General features: G+C 37.3%; 1 protein-coding gene across 2 annotated transcripts in view; it reads left to right on the top strand.

Annotated features, from left to right (window-relative positions):
• The window catches only part of LOC105267175 (acetylcholine receptor subunit alpha-like), an 82,779-nt gene that overhangs the window by 17,315 nt on the left and 44,568 nt on the right, over positions 1-20,896 (top strand). For both annotated transcript variants that reach the window (XM_011305832.1, XM_011305833.1), the window contains exon 3: positions 18,885-18,929. In XM_011305832.1, coding sequence (XP_011304134.1) covers positions 18,885-18,929 — 45 coding nt within the window. The remainder of the gene's footprint in view (positions 1-18,884; positions 18,930-20,896) is intronic.

The raw sequence follows: 20,896 nt of genomic DNA, 5'->3' as shown, positions 1-20,896 counted from the left end.
CCCTGATATTTTTTCGAAAATTTTTAATTTTTTAAATTTCAGTGAGTACCTCCTCAATTGTTATGCTCCCCTGATACTTTTTCAAAAATTTTGAATTTTTCAATTTCAGTGAATACCTCCTTCATTTCCATGCTCCCCTGATACATTTTTGAAAATTTCGAATTTTTTAATCCCAAAAGGATTTTTTCAATTCCAGTTTGGAATCAAATGTAAAGTATATTTTTGTTGGGCAAAGATATTTGTTTATGAGTTTTGATCGACAAATCATCTATTACAGAGTAAAATCAAAGAATTGACTTGCGTCAAATCGAAAAGTCAGAATGAAAGAGAATTGTCAATGTACCTCGATATTTTGAAGGGAGTGAATTGCACAGAATTTTTATCGCAAATAGCAAGAAGCGGGTGTAGTGGAAAAATATCTCGTAAACAACCCTAGTAGTTCCCCAGACACTTTTTCAAAGCTAGGGTTGCCACTGCGATTTCCCAACCCATCGCTGATAACACGAAACTCACGATAACATTCGCTGGGTTAGTCATTCCCCCAAACCACTCACTATCAACCTATATTTCATGGCCGTTTCATTCTTCTTGGCCCAGTAGCAACGATTCCTATCTCTCACCTGAGAACTATACTAATAGTTACAAATGCATGCGATGAACTTTTTTAAATCAGAGATGGATGCGCGTGATTAATTTGTTTCAACTACATGATGGGTGGTAATAAATCAGGGAATTTTATGGAGAATTTAATGAAGCATCTATAGAGTGAATGGCTTCTGTCATTCCACATCAATCATCAGACGGTGATGGTGATAAGGGAGATAGAATAACGGTGAAAAGTTAATAATTTCAAACTTTTGCTGTGAGAATTTCGTGTGTGCATTTGGGGCTGTGCTGTTGGAAGATAGCTTGTGGATATAGGGCTTTTCAAACCCGTATAAATCGCTCGTCTGTACTTGTCGCTAACGACTGGTGCTAGATGATAAGATGCACTCCGGAATGTCGGTTGCTTTGGAGAGGTTATCATCAAAGGAATTCACACGTTGAAATTCTTGGAGTTTCTCAATTGTACTTATTGTTATAGTTGCCGTATTTCACCGGTTGAAGAACAAAGGATTGTTTACGTGGCTGAGTATTGTCTTCTTTTCCTGGGAGATGGTGGAAAAATGCGGAGTCTTTGACGATTTAGAGGCAGTGGTTGAAGAGGCTGATGCTCAGCCAGATATTTTCCTCGAGGGCCCAATTCTTTCAACCAATTTTTTAATTAAGAGAGCGCATTCATGTTTTCTCCACAGCCAGAGAAAAGAATTTTTATGTAAAAAAAATGTGGCGACTGGGAATCAGGAAGATTTATTCTCGTTTTTAGAGCGGGTATTTCCAATTTCCAATTTTCTAGATCATTCAGAAATTTCTTTTCTCTTATTTTTTTGTTGTGATTATTTCTTGGAGAGTAAGAGATCCTCCATTGTGCATGAACATGGTTATCCAATCCCGTTGGTACCTCAAGTTATTTGTGTATTAAAATACTTCATGGTTGGCAGTGAGCCAGTGATATCACAGCCGATATCACTCGCAATATAATTTCGCGAGTAACAGCCATCCACTGAGTATTTCTCCCTCTCTTTATGCAAATGACAAATAGTGTGAGAGACATTATGCATTGAAACGATAAAGCGCATAAAAACGGTCGACCATTTGTTTTCGCGGAGTTGTAGCCTCTTAAACTACTCCCTCATGATTCCCCATGATATCTTCGTACATGGAGAGCATTAAGTCAACCATTTCCGGAAATTCTCGAGAGATCTGCCAGTTTTATTCGATATGATAAGCACTAAAGAGATGTTTATTTGGAATAATTCCAGTAGATGACGAGGACCATAACGATATCGTAAAATTTATAATATAAACGGAATAGGATCTTCGGAATATCGCTGAGTAGGCGGCGCAGATACCTGAGGAGCATGAGAAAAAAATTATACAACGAGACTTGAGGCTCAGCTGGATTGCAAGATTGTTTGTAGAACAAGGGAGAACGTAAGGGTTTCAGGTCACGTTCAGAATGGTGGGAACTTGGACTGTGCAGAATTACGCAGCAAACTTTGCACCCGGTGAGTTGACAATTACATATAACGAAATTCTCGGGTGAAAGTTACTATCAGGGTTATCTCCTTGGCGTAGTGCGGGATAAGAATTCATTTGCATTGCGGAATATCTGCGGTGAGAAAAAAAAAATTCACCAAGGATTCATTTACTTGAGAGTGGGATATATTTTCAGAGAATATCCCAAGTAATCTCGACTAGGTCGTAACAATGATAATTGTTTCGAAAAAAATAATTGTTCATGTTTTATGATGTGTTGCTCATTATTAGTTGAATTTTTTATTTTTATTTTTTGTTTTTATTGTTTATTGTTTATTTTTATTTTTATTTCTATTTTTATTTTATTTTTATTTTTTACATCATTTGTTTTTTACTTGGATTTTTGGAGAATCTCCATTGAGTTCATTAATCGAACGATCGGTTCGAATTTTTTTTTCCCCAGTGTATATATTTTTTTCAAACAAGAGGAGAGACCATTCTCGATTCGATTCTCAATGGCACCTATTCGCCATTGACCCTCAGGACAGAGAATTTATCTCTATATCGGGAGATTCACCTCACGATTTGTTCGAGCCGCTCACGACTCCTCGATTCTCCCAAATTCTCCGGAGTTTATTGTTACCTGCAGTTCTTGAGCTGGACAAACGACCGAGAGCTGCCCATGGGAATCTTCGAAAGTTAGTTTGCGATAAGTCTTCTGTCGTCGTTCGGCGGGTGATCAGGAGAACTTGACAGTTATAATGTTGTTGATAAAACTCTTGGCTCAAACTTCCAAATTAATTTCGTTCTTTTGACAGATCACGTTCGATTTCATCATTATTCTATGCATCATACTGGGGTGATACAGAACTTGGAATCCAGTTCAATCCCCAGTCGGGACTGTTGATTCGTCCTGGGAAATCACGGACAAACGAACATTACAGATTTTCGTTCTTTCATTTTCCCAATTGTTCGCGATGAAGAATGGCACGGCAACAATCTAGGTAATGAGCTACGACTCGTTGTTTCTGAAGCGGCACTATGGCCCCGTGAAAAGTTAATTGATAAGAAATCCTCAGAACAACGCTTTGCAATTCCATTGCAAGGAGTTTGTCAATACAGAGACAGGATGGTACTCCACCCGATTCAATATATTCAGTTATGGTAAATTATTCAAGGAAAATATTTCTTGTTTCGTGCTCTCTGAGAACCAAGAGGAGAAACTATGGAGCGTGGCTTGAACCGTCGTAAAATTCGAAACACTTTCATGAGAAATATTGGCTCTGACTAGTTGAAAGTAAATAGAGTTTGAAGATATCACTGACTACGTAGTCGAGAACAGTGTTATGAGTGTCAACACCCGGGTCTTCTGAAAAGCTCATGAAATCAAAAATGTTTTTGAGTTGTTTTGATTTATAAAAAATGCAGTGGAGCATATCGAAATAACACAATTTCCTTGATTAAACGATTTTCGCTCCCCAAAGATGCTCCTTGAAACGCCAAAACTTCTGCAATAGTTGAATATTCAGTGTTTCCAAAACTTGTCCATGACACTGCAGTTTGGCAAACGATATAGCTGACTCTGGACAATTATGTCAGCAATTGGTGGCTAAAGGATATCAGGTGGATAAGGCAATGGCACTGCTCACCCGAATTTTGGACGCTTTGGAACAACGACGCACGATGGTCTCGATAAAATTCACCCAGAAACTTGGCACAATACGTTGTGCAGCCAGGGGTGAAGGTAACTGACAAAACAGTTCGCTGGATCTTTTCAGGAAGATGTAGAAGCTATTCGTGCTAGTGCTTTTACGGAGATTCACTGCACATTTGGGGAAATCCGAGACACTTGGGAGGCCAGGTCGAATGTCGATTTCCAGGGAGACAAAAGGAGAATTTCTTGGCGTATTTTTCGGTGGTGAGCAGAACTTGAAATGATAATTAATTATGGCCATGGCTATTTGCTTATTTTTTGCTTACGAATGGAAAATTTATGATCGCTATTTTTTTGGCAATTTTATCAAATCTATGAGATGAGGGTAATTTGGGGGAATGTATCATAGAAATCTTGAATTTGCGAAAAGAAAAAAAATTATTCCAGTGGAAATAATATTTTTATCAGTAACTCTCGTGTAACTATTTAATTTTTTCTTTACGGAAGTTAAAATTTGAAGATGAACGTTCCACGTGAGTGTGTAATTTATCTCAAACATTGCCATCACGATGTTGAGATTCAACAAGCATAAAAATTCCATCACATTAATGACACCTGTTGTAAAATTTTATGAATTATAAAGTCTTCAAGTTCAATGGCTCATATCAACTCGCCCCTACAAAATCATCCATAACGTCATGCAAAATTACTCGTAATTCATGAACGAGACCGAAGACCTCATATCTAAATCACAAGCGAGTATCAGTTCGCTTAGTTTGCTCATACTCCAAAATTGACGTGCATGAGTTTGACCAATATACCATCGAGCACTCAACTTCTGTAATGCAATGTAAATGGCTTATCGAAGTGGTCTGGTTTTATGTTAGTTAATTCACGTCGAATGCGCGTACTTCATGCTCGGTGGTAAACTTGGATGAATACACTTCAATATTAAGTTTAACTCGACTTACTGCAATAATAACTGAAACCTCGTGGAAGCTTCTGACACCAGAGTGCAGGTGAGCATCTCCTAGAGGTACGTTCGATTTATTTTACGACACCGCAAAACGAACGGCTCACAAACTTTATGTGATTGTCACGTTTCACTTCATTTTTCAAGCGTCTCCCTGAGACATAACGACCAAAGTTTTACGTCTCCATCAGCATTTTCGAATAACTCCCAAAAACTTTACCAATAATATTCGCAATTGTCCCACCATTTTTACAAGTTGCACAGCCGAAAAATGTGGCATGCAGAAAAATTGAAAAAATTCTCGGGATTTGGCTCACGAATATGTTGGGTAGCTATCGTAAATTTGTGAAAATTCACCATATAATTTTCATAACCTGAAATAAAACGTGCTCAACAGTTTTCACAATTGTCTTGACCTACATCACAAACCACACGCTGCTACCAGACTCATAAAACTGTCACGGAGGCCAGAGACCCACGTTCTCGCCCTCTTCCCCGTTTTGCACCACTTAAAATCGCCCCTTTTCATGCTCGACCCACCTATCACTATAGCTCTGCAACTTTCTGCCTTTTTCTCAAGTGATACATGTTTTGGTCGTCTTTCGTGGATTCAGCGTTACCCCAGTCCTTTATTACCCTCTGGAAAAAAATTATTTCTCCCAGCTATTCATTTACTTGAGGGAATTATCTATTTTTACGAACATTCATTTCTTCATTGTTTCATTTACGTTTTAATTTATTTTCTTCGAGTTATTACTAAACTTTAATTGGAGAAATAATATTTTAAAAAATATATACTGCTCTCAAGTAAATAATTACTTGGCGGAAATCATTTTTTTTTTCTATACATTTAAGGTGAATTTTTTATTGAAGTTTATGCGAAAATCGAGAATCTAATAGAGATTTGATTTTTTTATATTTAATGTGGAATATATATTGTATATGTATATTGAGTATAGAATATTCTGAATAGTTTTGCACAAATTTTGAAGATCTGTTTGCATGCGGGTGTTTTTGGGATTGAAGTCGCTCAAACCCTTGACATTAAATTCTGGATTATTTGAGGCTGTGTAATAACCAAATTCTCCGTACATGCTGGGCGAAGAAGGATGATGTTTCGGGCTGTTTCATCACTGATTATTCCAGTACCCTAGTAGCATTCATTCCAGTTACTGGGGCAATTTCATTAGAGTTTACAGATAGGCAGGGACTGTGTCTTCATTATGGTTCAAGCATTGTTGGGTAACAGTTTCATTGCCTCGTTATTGTTTCGAATTAATTAATCTAAATTTAATAATATTTGGAGTGCGACATGTTGGCGGTTGTGAGTGATAAAATTATCCAGATGAGCCAGACATTAAATGGATGTTGGTACACTGTTACAAAATTACTCTTGAAATATCGAGAAATAAAATTTCAAACAATAAATCATTCCACTGAAATGTTGATTACTCATATTATTGACAGATGATTGCACATTATGGGGATCCGGGCAATTTTTAGTCTGAATTTTCAATCTGCTCGCAAATTGATTCAATGGTGAATTTTCATGATGAGTGGGACGATCCAAATTGTCACTGGAAGGTATGAAAATTAAATTAATTGGATTATTATTGGTTCTGGATGAGATTCGTAGTTTTCACTCGGACTCTCAAGGAACAACGGATTTTTGTCTGCGATATGTCGCTGTTATCTGTATCCACCAACTTATTCACACACATACTCAGTAAATATATACAGTACACATGTTTAACTTCAATTCCACGTGGGAAGAAGACTTGGAATTGAATCCGCGTTATATTCAATAGTGACATCCAACATTTCTGAGACGATTTATACCCACACCGGATTTTATCACGCATGAACCGGATATCCTTTACCGCTCGGAGAATTTCTCTCCAGAAAGTGTACAAGGACATGTGCAAACCTTTCTCCGATATAACAGTTAATTACAGTTAACATTTAATTACGCGCATTGCGTAGTACAAAAGACGGATGAAAAAATAACTTGAGAAAATTTTGCTCAAGTATTAAATAAATTTCCGGGGAGGGGGCGCATTCTCATTGTTTTCTCATTAATTCTTCACCCTCGGTACAATTTTAAAAACACCGACGGAGTAATAAAACTCAAGCTTGACGTTCGACGTGCGCTCAATAAAGCCCTGCACGAGCCAAGTGGAACACTCATTCTACCCGACGTTTGCATGACTTTCAACTCTTTCATCTTTTCAACCTTCACCAGGGCAACATGCTTTTATCCCTCAGGAGCGCCCTCTGGTCTGCCTGAATTTTTCCACATACTTCAATCTTATGCTATGACATTCGCTACATGCACCGAGAGAGGGAATTAACGAGATTTTTTTTTTCTGTCCGAAGCATTTTCCTACTGCACACATTACTGAATTTTTCTTGCTAAAACCTATCCTCGTGGAAAAATATATATGACATGTCAAGTGCATTCTTTGAAAATAATGTTTTCTATTCTGGCAAGGGATTTTTTGATTCTGGATTTTTTATGAATTCAAGGTAATGTTGAGGTAATTAAATCAAGAATTGAAACAAATTGAGGAATTTCAGTTTTTATCAGAGATTTTATTAATAAATAATTTTTCAATGAGTGGTTTTTTTTCGACTTTTCGATCCTGCCATTTGATTCGATTAATTTCTTATAAAAAAAATATACACCTGTCTTCGGAGTTGTCATCGGTGGTGAGGAACAATTGGATTGAAAATTGAAAAAACAATAAGTTTTCAATCAGCCTCAGTACAGACATAGCGCGAGGTAATGAGTACTATTGAATTTCCCCCACAATTGTTTGAGCATCCCCAGGCGTTATGAATAACCGCGATTAATTTTCCTGCACACCCATTCACTGAGGCTCCATTATTAATTCACATAATGAGTGAAAACATGCAAAATATAAACCCTGTATTTATTCATTTGAGCGTAAACAAACAACAGGAAGTGCCAGACACCATTGCTGTCGCATTCGCCGAGTGTAATATTATAATGAGAAATTTGCTGAGGTTCACTACCTACGCGGTACGTAGTACACCGCTTAATTAGTCGTGCAAGTGAGGTTAGGTATGTGCAGACCAAGCACAAAACTATATACCATATAGTACTGTGCAGTGGCTGCGTAAATTTACCCGGAGATCTTTTGCGATTATGAAAATGCGAGAGAATCAAGAGACCCAGAGTTATTCCGATAAAGTGGATATTGTCCTCTTCAAAGAAGTCTTCCAGTTTCATTTACCTGTGCGCTAACATTTTTTTTATTTATGACAATGTTGTCGTCCTTTCATATTAGATAGAAAGTCGAGGGTGAACACCAGACGAGAATATTAATTTTTGTATTATATAGTACAGTTTCACTTTATGAAATACCCGACTCTCTCTATCTCTCTTGGTATTTCTGAATTTATGACGCGACACGCGCTCTAGAATCCCCGGAAATACTTCTGTAATGGTTACAAAACTTAAAGGGTACACTTTGTATTTCCGGAGAACTTATTCTAGGCCCTGTGCTACATGCAAATGAGAGATTAAACGGAGAGAAACTTTCTAACAATGGATTTCTCAGTGGTGGCTTAATAAATTCCGCCTCTTTGGAGTATAAATTATGCCTAAATAAAATCTAAATCCCATATCTTCCAAAAAATTACTCCTACCAGCATTTCAATTAAATATTTCCTTCAATTAATAATTAAAAATCCTGGAACTATCATCAGATCACCCCAAGAAAATATATTCGACAATATTATTACATTCATTATTCGCTGCGATTGCAGAATGTCAAAGTAAATTTTATCGATTTCTCTCCGTTTGAAAAAAATTTGCAAAATCAAATGCGCGAGAAAAGAATAATAATTCTTGTAATTAATGCAGTGCGTGAACATCGGGGCTTACGAAGATAATAGAAACGATGAGGGAAATTCTGGAGATCTTGATATCATTCACAATCCCATTGAATCTAGTATGTGCTTATGGCCGGCTGTATTCTAGGCATTTCCAAATTGAAGGCCACTAGGATTATGTAGGATTGGCATGGTATTTACCCCGGAATATGGAAACTGGAATACATGGGCTCTCCTACCAAATGAATCAGACCTACTCCACTGAATTGCCCGTAATATCAAATTCAACTTCAATAGTATAACATTAAAACCCATGATCTCTCCGTTAGCATCGGAAAACAGGAACGAATTAATTAAATAACTGCATAATATCCAGGAAGCCCTTTACAATGCAAAAATGTGGAATTTCATTTTTTCATTTCTCTCTGTTTAATTTTATTATTTAGCCCGCACATTCACCTACACTTCTCCGCACTTTTTCCAGTGACATTCGGTGGTTGGATTCCTCTGGCTCCCCGTGGTAATTTTTCACGTCTAACCACCAGCCCTCACTTTACCTCACCTCGACATTCAATTTACAGAACAATTGCCTCGAGATTTTTCTTCGGTTGTCGCACTGGCGATGCCTACGAGACTTTTTTCTATACCTTTTCTCTAGGGTTTTTATTCTCTCGGGGCTTCACTATAACGTTGAATATTCCCGTTGATAATTCCCCATGCAAATAACAAAGATTTACATTTCACTTGATTTGCACAATAATGGCGGCGAAACCCTCAAGATCGCTGTCATCTACTCCATTTTCTCTAGTCGATGAAAAAGGGGAATTGAAGGAGAAAAATTAGGTGGGACTGGTTAAAGCATGAAGACATCAATCGAAACCAATAATTAATAACCATCGAGTGATTCTGTCCTAAATAATGTTAGGAGTAATTTTTTAATAACAAATTTTCATCTGAATTTTCTCATTTTGGGTTTGATGATATTTTTAGATTTATCGCGTTAAGATTTGATGGAGTCTTCATCGAGAATTAATCGGCAATTTTCTACTTGAGGAGTCGGTGGAGGGGATTATTATTGATTACGAAATTTATCTACTGATCACATTAATTCTGCCTAATAGCTGCTGCATCAAATGTGTCAACAGCGAGCATCGATTCCAGACATCTCGGGAGACACCTGGATTATTAGTCCCACCTGACTAGGATCATACCGTGTTCTGGTATTTACGTAATTATTGGACGAGACTGGTGGCAGTCCCTTGTTACTACGATGTAACACTCGGCTTGTGAGATTGAGGGCATACATTATCATTAGATCACTCTAGTGTTGACGCTCTTGCTAAAATTGCTTTGACACAGCATTAATTAGGGTCAAATTACGAACTCGAGGTATTGATCGGGAATATGTTTGAAGAAGGCTCAATGAGATGATCACCGCTAATTCATCACGGTAAAATACTTTTTTATTCAATAATTAGACTCTCTTCTCCTATCGACTGATGATTTAAACATTTTTCCATTCCCCATCGAAAAATCTCTCAGACTTTCCGGGAATTCCGAATGTACCGAAAATTATTAAAAATCATACCGAAAGTTTGACGAGTAATTTATTGTTTACCGGAAATAAATAAAATAATGCTAAACCTTTTAAAAACCTTTCAAATTTTCCGAATAATTTCATAAATAAATGAATTCGAAAAGTAAAATGCCGTGATTAATTATTGATTGATGTATTCATGTTGTATCGGAGTGGACATATTCGATGAACTGGAGAAAATTATGCAATTTCGCTGGTAATAATAACCCCTCTCCAATTGAGCTCTGAATCCAAGTATTGATCATCGTAGTCCCGCAAGATATACAGTGAATGGTTGATCGGCTCTGATTTGGTATTCAACATGAGTGAACAGTCATAATGCTACATTTCAGTAGTCCCTAATGGACACCACTGGTCGAACTTGCCATTCACTGTCATTTACCCGTATACAGTAGTACAGAGCCAATTCGATCAGACCTCAAACTATTTTAATCAGAGTAGGTCGCTTGCTTAATCACTCGCCTCGGCTTCGTTTGTACTGCACTGGGTAGAATAGTAATGGTTTTGTGTTGAGGTAGTTCACCAAAAGTAACACATACTGGTGAGGATCAAAGTGAGTTCGTGTAATCATCAACGTCATTTGTTAAGCAAAACACGCCATCACCTTATAGTGGAGTCAGTACGAATTCCAAGATGCAAATTCTGCTCTCATCATTTTTATCGGCTGCCTTTCATTCTGACACCATTCGGCTATTCCCAGGTATTTATCATTATTTTATTTGCCAAATTGTTATTTTATTCGGGTTTATAAATAAATAATGGGGAGTCCGTATCATCTGTGGGATATGAATGGCAAAAAATGATTTAAAAAATTAAAATCGCAATGATTATGATTTTCGTCAGGTGTCTGACCTTATCCCCATTTTTTCACTTTTTCCAATGGTGATTATAACCCGTTACTAGTCAGACGCAATTATTTTCCGAGCTGTCAGATTAACGAGACTAACGCCTCCTTGAGATTTTGTCGTCTCGTTTTATCCAAGTGACGGCATCATCTTTCTACCTCTTTTACCTTTTACCTCGTTTCCCGTTGCCAATTAGTACTATCGATCGTCAGTCCGCGGCTGTCATGACTAATTGCATACTATATTAATCCACCAGTGATATTTACTTCAATTGAAAGTTTATATACGACTGTTATTATTTCAGCATTCATCCCTTATATTGAAAGAGCAAGGAATTTTTTTGTTTGCGGTCACGCGCGTTCTGGATCTGGTATAAAAAGGAGAATGGAAATCGATCTCGAAATATCTCGAGAGATCCGTCAGATGAAACCGTGAGTGGTTGAATAATCAATAATATTAATCATGGAATTAATACGGCTGATTTCTCTTTAAACCAGTTAATCTCTGATACACGACATGATCCCCAGTAGTTCCTCAAATTCACTGAGGAATTCTGGTTAATTAATCTTTCGGCTGTGTTACACTGTGAGAATATCGACAGGTATATCGAATTTCTGTAGACATTGATGCAGAGAGGTAGAGGGATTCACCGAGGGATTGAACAATCGCCTGCGCCTCAGGATGCCGAGAACGAGGTGTACCCTTTCTCCATCCCCTTACCTCCCTTGACGATCGATGATTCGTGGAGATTAGTCAGAGCTCCCGAGGAGATAAAGAGAGAAATCGAAAAAAAGGAATTGTCCAATGGTAAAAAAACGAGGGAGAATAAACGACGCGCGAATTCTACGTTAATTTTGCAAAGAGGAATGGGGAGAGGGTATTTTTGCATTTAACACTGGGATATACAGGGAAATTCTTTTGTTCGTCGTTGAGCCATTACTTGGAAGATAGTTTTCCATTAATGGGACTCACGCGAGACTGAGTACTTCAATGTGGAGTGGCTGACTCGATCGAATAATTTCCAATGAAAACGGAATTCCGAATTTTTTCGAGTCTTTGAAGAGTGGCGGGTAAATAAATAAATATTAAATGAAAAATTGACTGCATATATTTGATTTATCTACACTTTCTTCCCGGGTAAAAAAAAATTGTAATCGGAAATGTTTTGATTTGAATTTTTTAAAAATTTTTCAAAACCTCTCCCAAAAATAAAATTGTGTTGTTCTCCGATTTTTTTTGTTTGATCAAAAAAAAATTTTCGAAAAGTTTTCCAAAAAGGTTTTGAAAATCTGGAAAAAATATTCCGATTACAATTTTTTTTTTACCCGGATTCATTATTTATTATTGTTATTATTGTTGTTGCAGTTAGATTTATTCCTCAAAATGTATTTTATTTTGTATTTATTCTTATGAAAATCCAATTTTTGTACGAAGTCAATTCATTTTGAGAACTTCCGGCTTGTGAAAGATCAATTATCAATATCATTTTGGAGAACTACTGAGTGGCGCAATTGTCAAATAATTCAGGCATGAATTATGTAGTTCATAAACTGAAACAATTACTTCAAATAAAACCCAATCTGTTGAAGGAGTAGAGTTAGTTCAGGGGAGTTAGTGGGTTGTATGTACAGGTCAGACCATGAGTGAGTTTCTGTGTACTCAGTGGATTTCTCGCCGGTTGACTGCCCCTTTGGACTCTGCGACAAGAGGATTTCGATCCATTCGACCCTTCAATTCATCAGTCCCCTTATCATCAACTCTTTCCACTTTCCAATTTCCGGACATTTTCATAATTACAGAACAAACACTCCCCCATCCATATTCACTAAAAGAGTCAAATTTAATTCCCTCGCCTTAAAAAAAATTTAAACCCTTTATTTATTCAATATCATTTTTATTTTCTCAATGAATTAGAAAAATACTTTAAGTGGATTTAAATTGTTGGATGACTCTAATTAATTGAGTTAACAATGCGATTTTTTGAAAATTTAAATCGATCGTGATTTGGGTGATGCAGCGGAAAAAATTAATCAAGAATTTTGGGAGTGAATTCGAACTTCGATCTGACATATTTTGAAATGAAATCGAATGCCATTCGGCCAAGTTGAACAAACCCGTCAACCCGTGGAATTGCTCCGGGTGTCGGACCCTGTAATTGATCGTTGATTTGTAGCCGAGGACAGTGCAATTTGCAGGCAGAGATTTGTCATTTCCCTTCCTCTCACACTCCCTTATTCCGGCAGGTAGCGATGAGAAATTCGTGACTGGTGCTCACTAAACTTGGTCCGATTGATTCTCGCCAGTTTATATATTCCCAAGTGAACGAATTGGCTCCTTATCCACGGACGACCCCAATAAACCCGAGAAAAGGCGATATATCCGACACAAGAGACATCATAAATACTTCCTTCAAATATTTCCTCCAAAAAAATATATTTCCAAAATATCAAATGAAATTCAGATCCAAATCAATTAAATTAATGTTAACTGCCTTTATTTTGCTTCATTTAACAGATCCATTAATGGAGTGAGGATTAATCAAACTGCAGTCTCATGTAAAAAATGTTCAATTTCCAAATTTGACTACCCAATCATCCTTAAAGCCTCTCAATTTTCCAAAGCTTTCAATTTCATGGGAACGTGAGATGGCGGTCTCACATCGATTGATGATGACATCAGCGAAGAGCCAACGACCGAAAGAATCCCCCGAAAATGCACACGTACAAGCCTTTCAAATCCTTTATCTCCCTGGTCCACGTTTCATCACTCCCATAAAATTCTCCATCATCACATCCCGTCTACTCGGTATAAAAATAGCTCGTAAAGAACTCCTTTCTTAAATTAACACTATTCGCTCCTGCAGTATCCAAATATTCGGGCATTCATTTTTCAAATAGACTCCGGAAATTAAAAAAAAAACGACCGCCTCGTCATATAATATTCTATTAATCGACAAATTGATAAATAATATTTAATTTATTTCTCAATATTATTCAAAGAGATACGATTAGGAGACAATAAAAGGGATTTTTAGGAAACAATTTTTTTTAATATTGATATGGGGGTATTATAATTATATTGGGAGAAAATATCGTTTTGATAAAATTCGAGCTTTTTTAAAATGGAAATTTTTCACCGCGTAATTTTGACATGTAAATATTATAATTATTGATATTTGGTCAGCTTGAAGATAATCTTTCACCTGCGTTGAATTTCCATTCGACTGAAGCACCTGAAAATGTCCAGTTGACAAATAAGTCGCATTTCATCTCTGACTCTCGTTTTCTATAATTCCTGAATTTCTCACATGCATACAAATGGCAACACGTTTTGAGTATTCAACCCGGTCTTTCTCGTCCGTCCCAAGCAATTCCCCCGAGATTCTTCTATAAATATGTAAATACCTCGTAACAATGTGCAGAAAAAAAGGAATGGAAAAATACGCAAAGAAAAGTACAAGGATAGTCCAGTGCGTCTAGAGGCCATTTGTTTGCTGTAAGCTTGAGTTAAACTTTTAGAAAACTAATATTGACTGGTAAATATCTACATCGTGAGAGTGGAAACTATAAATAAATAAATTTCACAAACTTTTAAAACGGTTCAACCTTCTTTTCATTGCAGACTCATACTCGAAATTCATCCAATATTAATTATCCAATCCAATTATCCATCCAATATAATTATCATAACATTGCCACCTCGAAATAAAAAATCGTCTGAATTCCTAATCGATTAAGGAAATTAATCCATTTTTCATCACCACATGAGTGATGAGCAGAAAAAAATCGATAATTTTTGTTATCCGCGACAGAACTACAGACTCCAGTTATCATCGCGTGGATGGAGCTGTAGGGGAAGTGAATTCGAAGAATTCTACTATCTAGATCCACCCCTACCCCGCACTCGCTGCAATCGTAAACTGAATTCTTTCATAGCAAATTCACATACGAGGGGAATTTATTGTTCAATTCCTGACTGGATAAAACAGTGGACTGTTTACATCTTGAAACTTGAAGGTATACAGTAGACTAGGGCAACCGGAAGATCCGCGAAAACAGAAAATGAGAAGAATGGATACTCTAACGCGATTCTACTGTATATGAATTTTTAATTGCGTCATTGTTGGATAATGGAAATGCAGATGTATGATCGTTAATAAAATAAAGACAATACCGATGTGACGAGACAGTCTCTCGTACCTGAGGCAATTTGGAATGCAGGACGAAAAAAGAATTGAATTTTAATGGAATATCAGTCGCAGAATATGTCCCGTGGTATTCAAAGTGGTCAAAGCGCCCCTAAAAATTTCTCTCAAATTCAAATGCTTTATAATTGCACAGAGCACAATGATCCGGGTTATTATAATTGCGATCGTTTGACAAGGGTCGTCAGTTTTCGCTGGAAATCTTTCCACAATAATGAAATAAACAGCGAAACTGACCTTCTTTTTTTACTTTGAATATCGATATAGATGTTTTCTCTTCAATATACCTTGGAATATGTCATAAGATGTCTGTAATAACCATTACATTATTTACTACGTCATTGAGTAGTCATATTCTTGAAGGTAATGCATTATAAAAAATTTTATCACAGCAAATGCCACGCCGACGCGAAAGATAAACTCGTTCGTATTTTTATGACTTCCCAATCTGAAATGTATTGTGCCTTGCAGAGCGTAGAAGAGTATTAATACATCTGGTATTAATTTACAATAAACAACACAATATCCAATAAATTTTTCTGACACTAGCGCCCAGAAAAAAATCTATAATTAAATAATTCCATTAATGTAATGATTAAAAAATATTATTATGTACTTATCTGAAGTTTAACGTGTATACTTGAATCAAGTATTAATTCGGTGTTGTGAATGGAAAATTACTGGATTGAAGACACTGTTGCCTGTTTTTTAAAAAATTGATGACAAACAAATGGATGAATAAATTCGTGTTAATTAATGCTGAACTGATGGTATAAATCAGAAATTCAGAATTGGGATGGATACGTGACAAACGATTGAGGGATATAAAGTAGATGGATATAGATTCTGGCCTTCCCTAAATACTGAATTATTCATGTTGAAAGAGTCGGTTTAGAGCACACAAGTATGTATATCACACGAGTGTGCACAAGAGTGTGCGATAAAGAGAGAGATATGGTGGTGGACAGTGGAAAGGAGAGAGTGAGAGATTGAGGTAAAATGAGATAGTGGAAGTACGCTTCATCTGCAAGTGTAAAAGGCATCATTTGATTATGCAACCCCTGAGGGATGAATAGTGTTGCTATATTGGTGCGAATCTCTCGATTTCAAATACTATATGTTCCCACAAAAGCTTATCCACACACCCACGTGAAAACATTTATTCGATTTGCCGATATGTGGGGAATATGGAATACCCGAGCTGTTAGCATACTGTGGGCTTCCGTCATGTTCTTGGTGAAGCGTATTAATCAGTACTGGAGTTTAATCCCGGTTAGTGCATCACTCGAGTGCTGACGCTTTTGCGATTTCTCATTTGTATTTCATCTCTTTTGCTGTTGAAAAACATTTTTTAAGTCAACATATACATTATATATAAAATATTTAACACAATGAAAGTTTGATTGTTTATTCATTATTGTTCTGACAATTCATTTATAATCCATGATTGTACACCGAAAAATTATTGATTCTGCTGTAATTTTTGGGGATATCACATGGGAATAATGAATTATGCGACGAATAATTGAGAATGTTCGAAAATGAGAGTACAAGGGACGGGTAACAATAGGAAGGGAAAATAGGAAAAGGATAAATCCAATATCTCATTGGTAATGGTTGGTGTATCCGGTTGGGAAAGGAGGTCGAGTACTAATAGAAGACCAGAACCAACGACGACTAATGGGGTGCATCGCTGTGGCCTTTTGCAAGAGTAAAAATGTACCTGCCACCTCTGTCCTTCTGCCTCTGCGTTTTCCACAGCGAAAGTTCTGTGTCATTTTTTCTTCTCTTCTCGTTTCTTTTTCGGCTTTTTCTCATTTTTATCCTTTGCCTACCCCTCCGGCTCGCTCTTTCTCGGGCTTCCGTTCTCTGGTGATGCCACGCCTCCTGGCACTCGGGCTATAACTTCCGTCGGTGTAACAGGCACGCGAGAATTCACCCTGGCCTTTTAGAATTCAAATAAATGTATAATTAGAGTGGTGGAGGATGACCTGAGTTTTAACACCTCTGCGGGTAAAAAAAAAACTCAACGAAGAGTCCCGAGGTTTTTGGGTGAAAATTTAAGTTCAAGTGCTCACGGGATTTCAACTGTAATTTCATTTATATTCATTCTCATATCCGAGTAATTCATTCAAAAGTTTTCATATTTTTCGGGGATTTTCTTTTTCTTTTTTCCTGCTCAATTTGATGATGACATTTGATGTTTTCAAAGTTACTTTCTCGGAGTATATTTTCAGTAGTAACGGCGAGAGTACAGGCATCCATCTTCCGGAATTTTCGCATTTTGAAAACAATAGTTCGGCAATACAGAGAAATATCCCCAATTCACATTGGGTTGCAGCGGACACTTTGAAAAATCTCCCGAAATCCCAAGAATTCTTTCAACAGCACCAGGATTGTTCTATATATCGCGGCACATTCGTGCCGATTCTCTTGACTCGACGACGATGCGACTTTCTCCCAGGGACCAACGATACAAATTGGATTTCCTCGCGGGATTTTATCTTCCCCTTGTTTTTATTTACTTTTATATCTGCATTCTGTTTCATTGTCCACCGAGTGGTGCCAGCGCGTTGTCTTCGTGTCTCGTAAACCTTCCCCTGTCACACAGCTCGTTGAATATTCACCCTGTAAATCATGGACTGCGCTACATGTGCTCGACTCACCGCGAAATTTCTCTTCTTTGATGACTTTTTCGTAGAAGCTCCCTGGTACAGCGACTTCCAACGAGAATTCACCGAATTTCAAGAGACGCGTAATTCACGCGCAAGTGAAATTCGTCATGACACGGGATGAATTTTAAAATCCCTTTAATTAATTCCGTATTGCAATTTAATCCGCGAAACGTTGATAATTCTTGTGAATTTCCTCGTGCAGCTTTTTAATAATTTATTAAAAAACCTCTGATGTTATCCATCCGGTAATAGAAGGATAAATTTCATGGCGAATAACTTTGCAGATACGTTGATTAATTAAACACTGAAATTACTGTCCACTTGATGATAAATGTACTGATGATTGAATTCATTGAATTGAAACTGTTGAATTCAGATACCGCCTAATGCACTTCGTTGCATTTACCAAGTACATGATAATGCAGTGGGAATAGTGCACATCAGCAGGATGTACGAGTGATTTGGTATCAACCCAAATTCTGTGAGCTGCCATTGATCTTATTTGCACGCTTCACTGAATTGACCTCAATTTGACCTTGGAAATGCGCCATACACCTCAAAGATGTACAATCACGAGTAATTACTCCCTCATTGTCAGTGCAAAACCAATGGAAATATCACTCGTCAATTACAAAATTAATGGGGTCATTTGGTTAATTGGATACTCTGTTATCATTGCAGATTTTTTTCAATAGATTTGTATTGCATTCACGGTGAAATGAGTCTAATGAAATGGATTTCTCCATGTAGTGCAGTGTGGCTTTTTCAGCCTTTTAAACGAGACAATTTAATTCTGGTTGAATTATTGGAATGATTTTCCACATTGAAGTAATGAATGTTTGACAAAGCTCCTGTTCTTCACTCTCATTTGCCCAATTGTGCAGGTCCATTACATTTCATGCAGAGCTAGACTGATTGAGGGCGTGAATATTCTCTTATTTTTACATACGCGTGATAAAATTGAATATTTAATTTCAATTATTCTGTTTTTTTTTTCAGAACTTGAAGAATCAAATCATGACGACCAACCTCTGGGTGGAACAGGTAAGCAAAATCACTTGTACTTTATCACCAGAATTTTCTTGAATCAATTGTCATCTATAAACCGAGAATCAATCATTTAACAAAAATAAATGCAAGTGCAAACAATTGCAATCTCAGGAGAGACAACAAAAAAAAATCCTGAATCAACTGTTGTAACGCGCAATCGAGCAGAATTTGACCTTGTGTCATTAAATACTGGATTCCATTGCTCGGTAATTGTACATTGGGGCACAGGCACTCGGAATTGCCGGAAAGCTCTCCGCCTGGAACTAAGTGCTTCAGCGAAAAAAAAAACAACCTCGCCTGAAAAAAAAAAGGGAAACGGTAAACTAACAATAGAGCACCGAATCAACGAAGGCAACGGTACCAGAGATAATTAAAGAATAATTACCCCTTGCCAATTAACGTACCTATCTACATCCATCCGTGACATTGCAGCTCTTCTGGATTTCTCAGTTTTTACGTGCATCATTCTGAAAGGAGTTCATTCTTTCGTATTCATTTAATTCGCCTTTTGACATTAACTAAGTATTTCCCCATTTTTTTACCCCGAAAAAAATTGATCAAAACTGATAGAATACTCTAGTAGAATTTCACTTAATTCTATTTTCCAGAAATTAATCGTCAATTAATAACACTAATTACTGATATTATTATTATATATTATTAATAATATTAATTACTTCGTTAAAAGAAACAACAAGATTATTAAATGAATAATCAATATTGAATTGCGAAATTTGCATTGACCAGATTTTCTGAAACCCTTTATTTCTAATCAATGAAATTATCTGGAGTAAATTTCAGTCACGAAGTTTCATTAAAAGTCACTTGGAGTAATTTTTCACTGAATTTGGTGAAGTCAAAGTCACGTGCAGTCGACTTGGCCATCCCTCAAGGTTGCTCGGAGGCTTCTTCATCGGATTGCCCTGAAACACGTATTCCTGACCATCTCAACTCCAGTCCCCGTCCAAACACACATAACATGACCCTGCAAATGCGGTTGGCTACACCAGAGTCTCAACTCACTGGCAGTACGTGCAAGTCTCGGTAGTAATGACAAGCCCACGTGTACATGGGATGAAGGTAAGCTGAGGGTTGAGGCCTCAACTTCAGTTGCTCTCTAGCAGCCTTGGGAATAACGAGAATTCCATGGCTAACACATTTCCTACTAGGAATTCTCATTAAGTTCTTGATATTAACTGTGTGGAGATATTAGGGCAGTGACCTGGGGTACGTCGATGAATGACGTCGGTGGGGCTTTGGTGAATATTTTCTCATCGTCTTGGGTTATCCCTTTTTTAGAGACTAGTACGACAGACTGGTGTCACTTGGGGGTGAATGATAACCACAATGACCCCTGTGGCTTTACTGGAGATGGTGCTTCGGTGAAGATGTCGAGGGTGATTGGGTGAGGGAGAGTCGTGGTTTTGCATTATTCATCATCGTGTGTCGATTTAGGGCGGAAAGGAGAAATTCCTCTCAGGATACGCAGGGAGAAATATTCAGTAAGCATTACAGAACAATTGATGGAATTCGGAAGATTCGGAATTCGGAATTGTTCTCCGGGAGTTTACAGGAATGGAAAAAAATAAATCTGAGCTGAAATCCTCAAGCCTTTTGTTCAACAAATACAGAAACGGTAATCATCAAATTATTGCTGAAACCCTCTCGGCCAATTGAATTTTTAATTTGCGTTTATGTGCAGAAATTGGCGAAAAGTTTGCCATGAATTTCTCAAGCGCTTCAGATTTCCGACGAATTGTTTGTTTCTCGTTACAGGAAATCTCCCGCATTAGTCATGCCGCGATTAAACTTTTTCCCGCCGCGCAAGTTTGGATTACTCGCTGTTTTCCCACTTTCTGTTTGATGGGTCCGTCCTTGACACTTGGCGTAAAATTCTGTAGGAAAAATCGAAGGTGAAAAGAGAGGATATATACAACGAGCACCATCAATCGGCATTAGTA

Source organism: Fopius arisanus, unplaced genomic scaffold (assembly GCF_000806365.1).
Source record: "Fopius arisanus strain USDA-PBARC FA_bdor unplaced genomic scaffold, ASM80636v1 scaffold00045, whole genome shotgun sequence".
Classification (NCBI taxonomy): domain Eukaryota; kingdom Metazoa; phylum Arthropoda; class Insecta; order Hymenoptera; family Braconidae; genus Fopius; species Fopius arisanus.
Note: the sequence above shows the minus strand (reverse complement) of the source record. Positions and strands in the feature narration are given on the sequence as shown.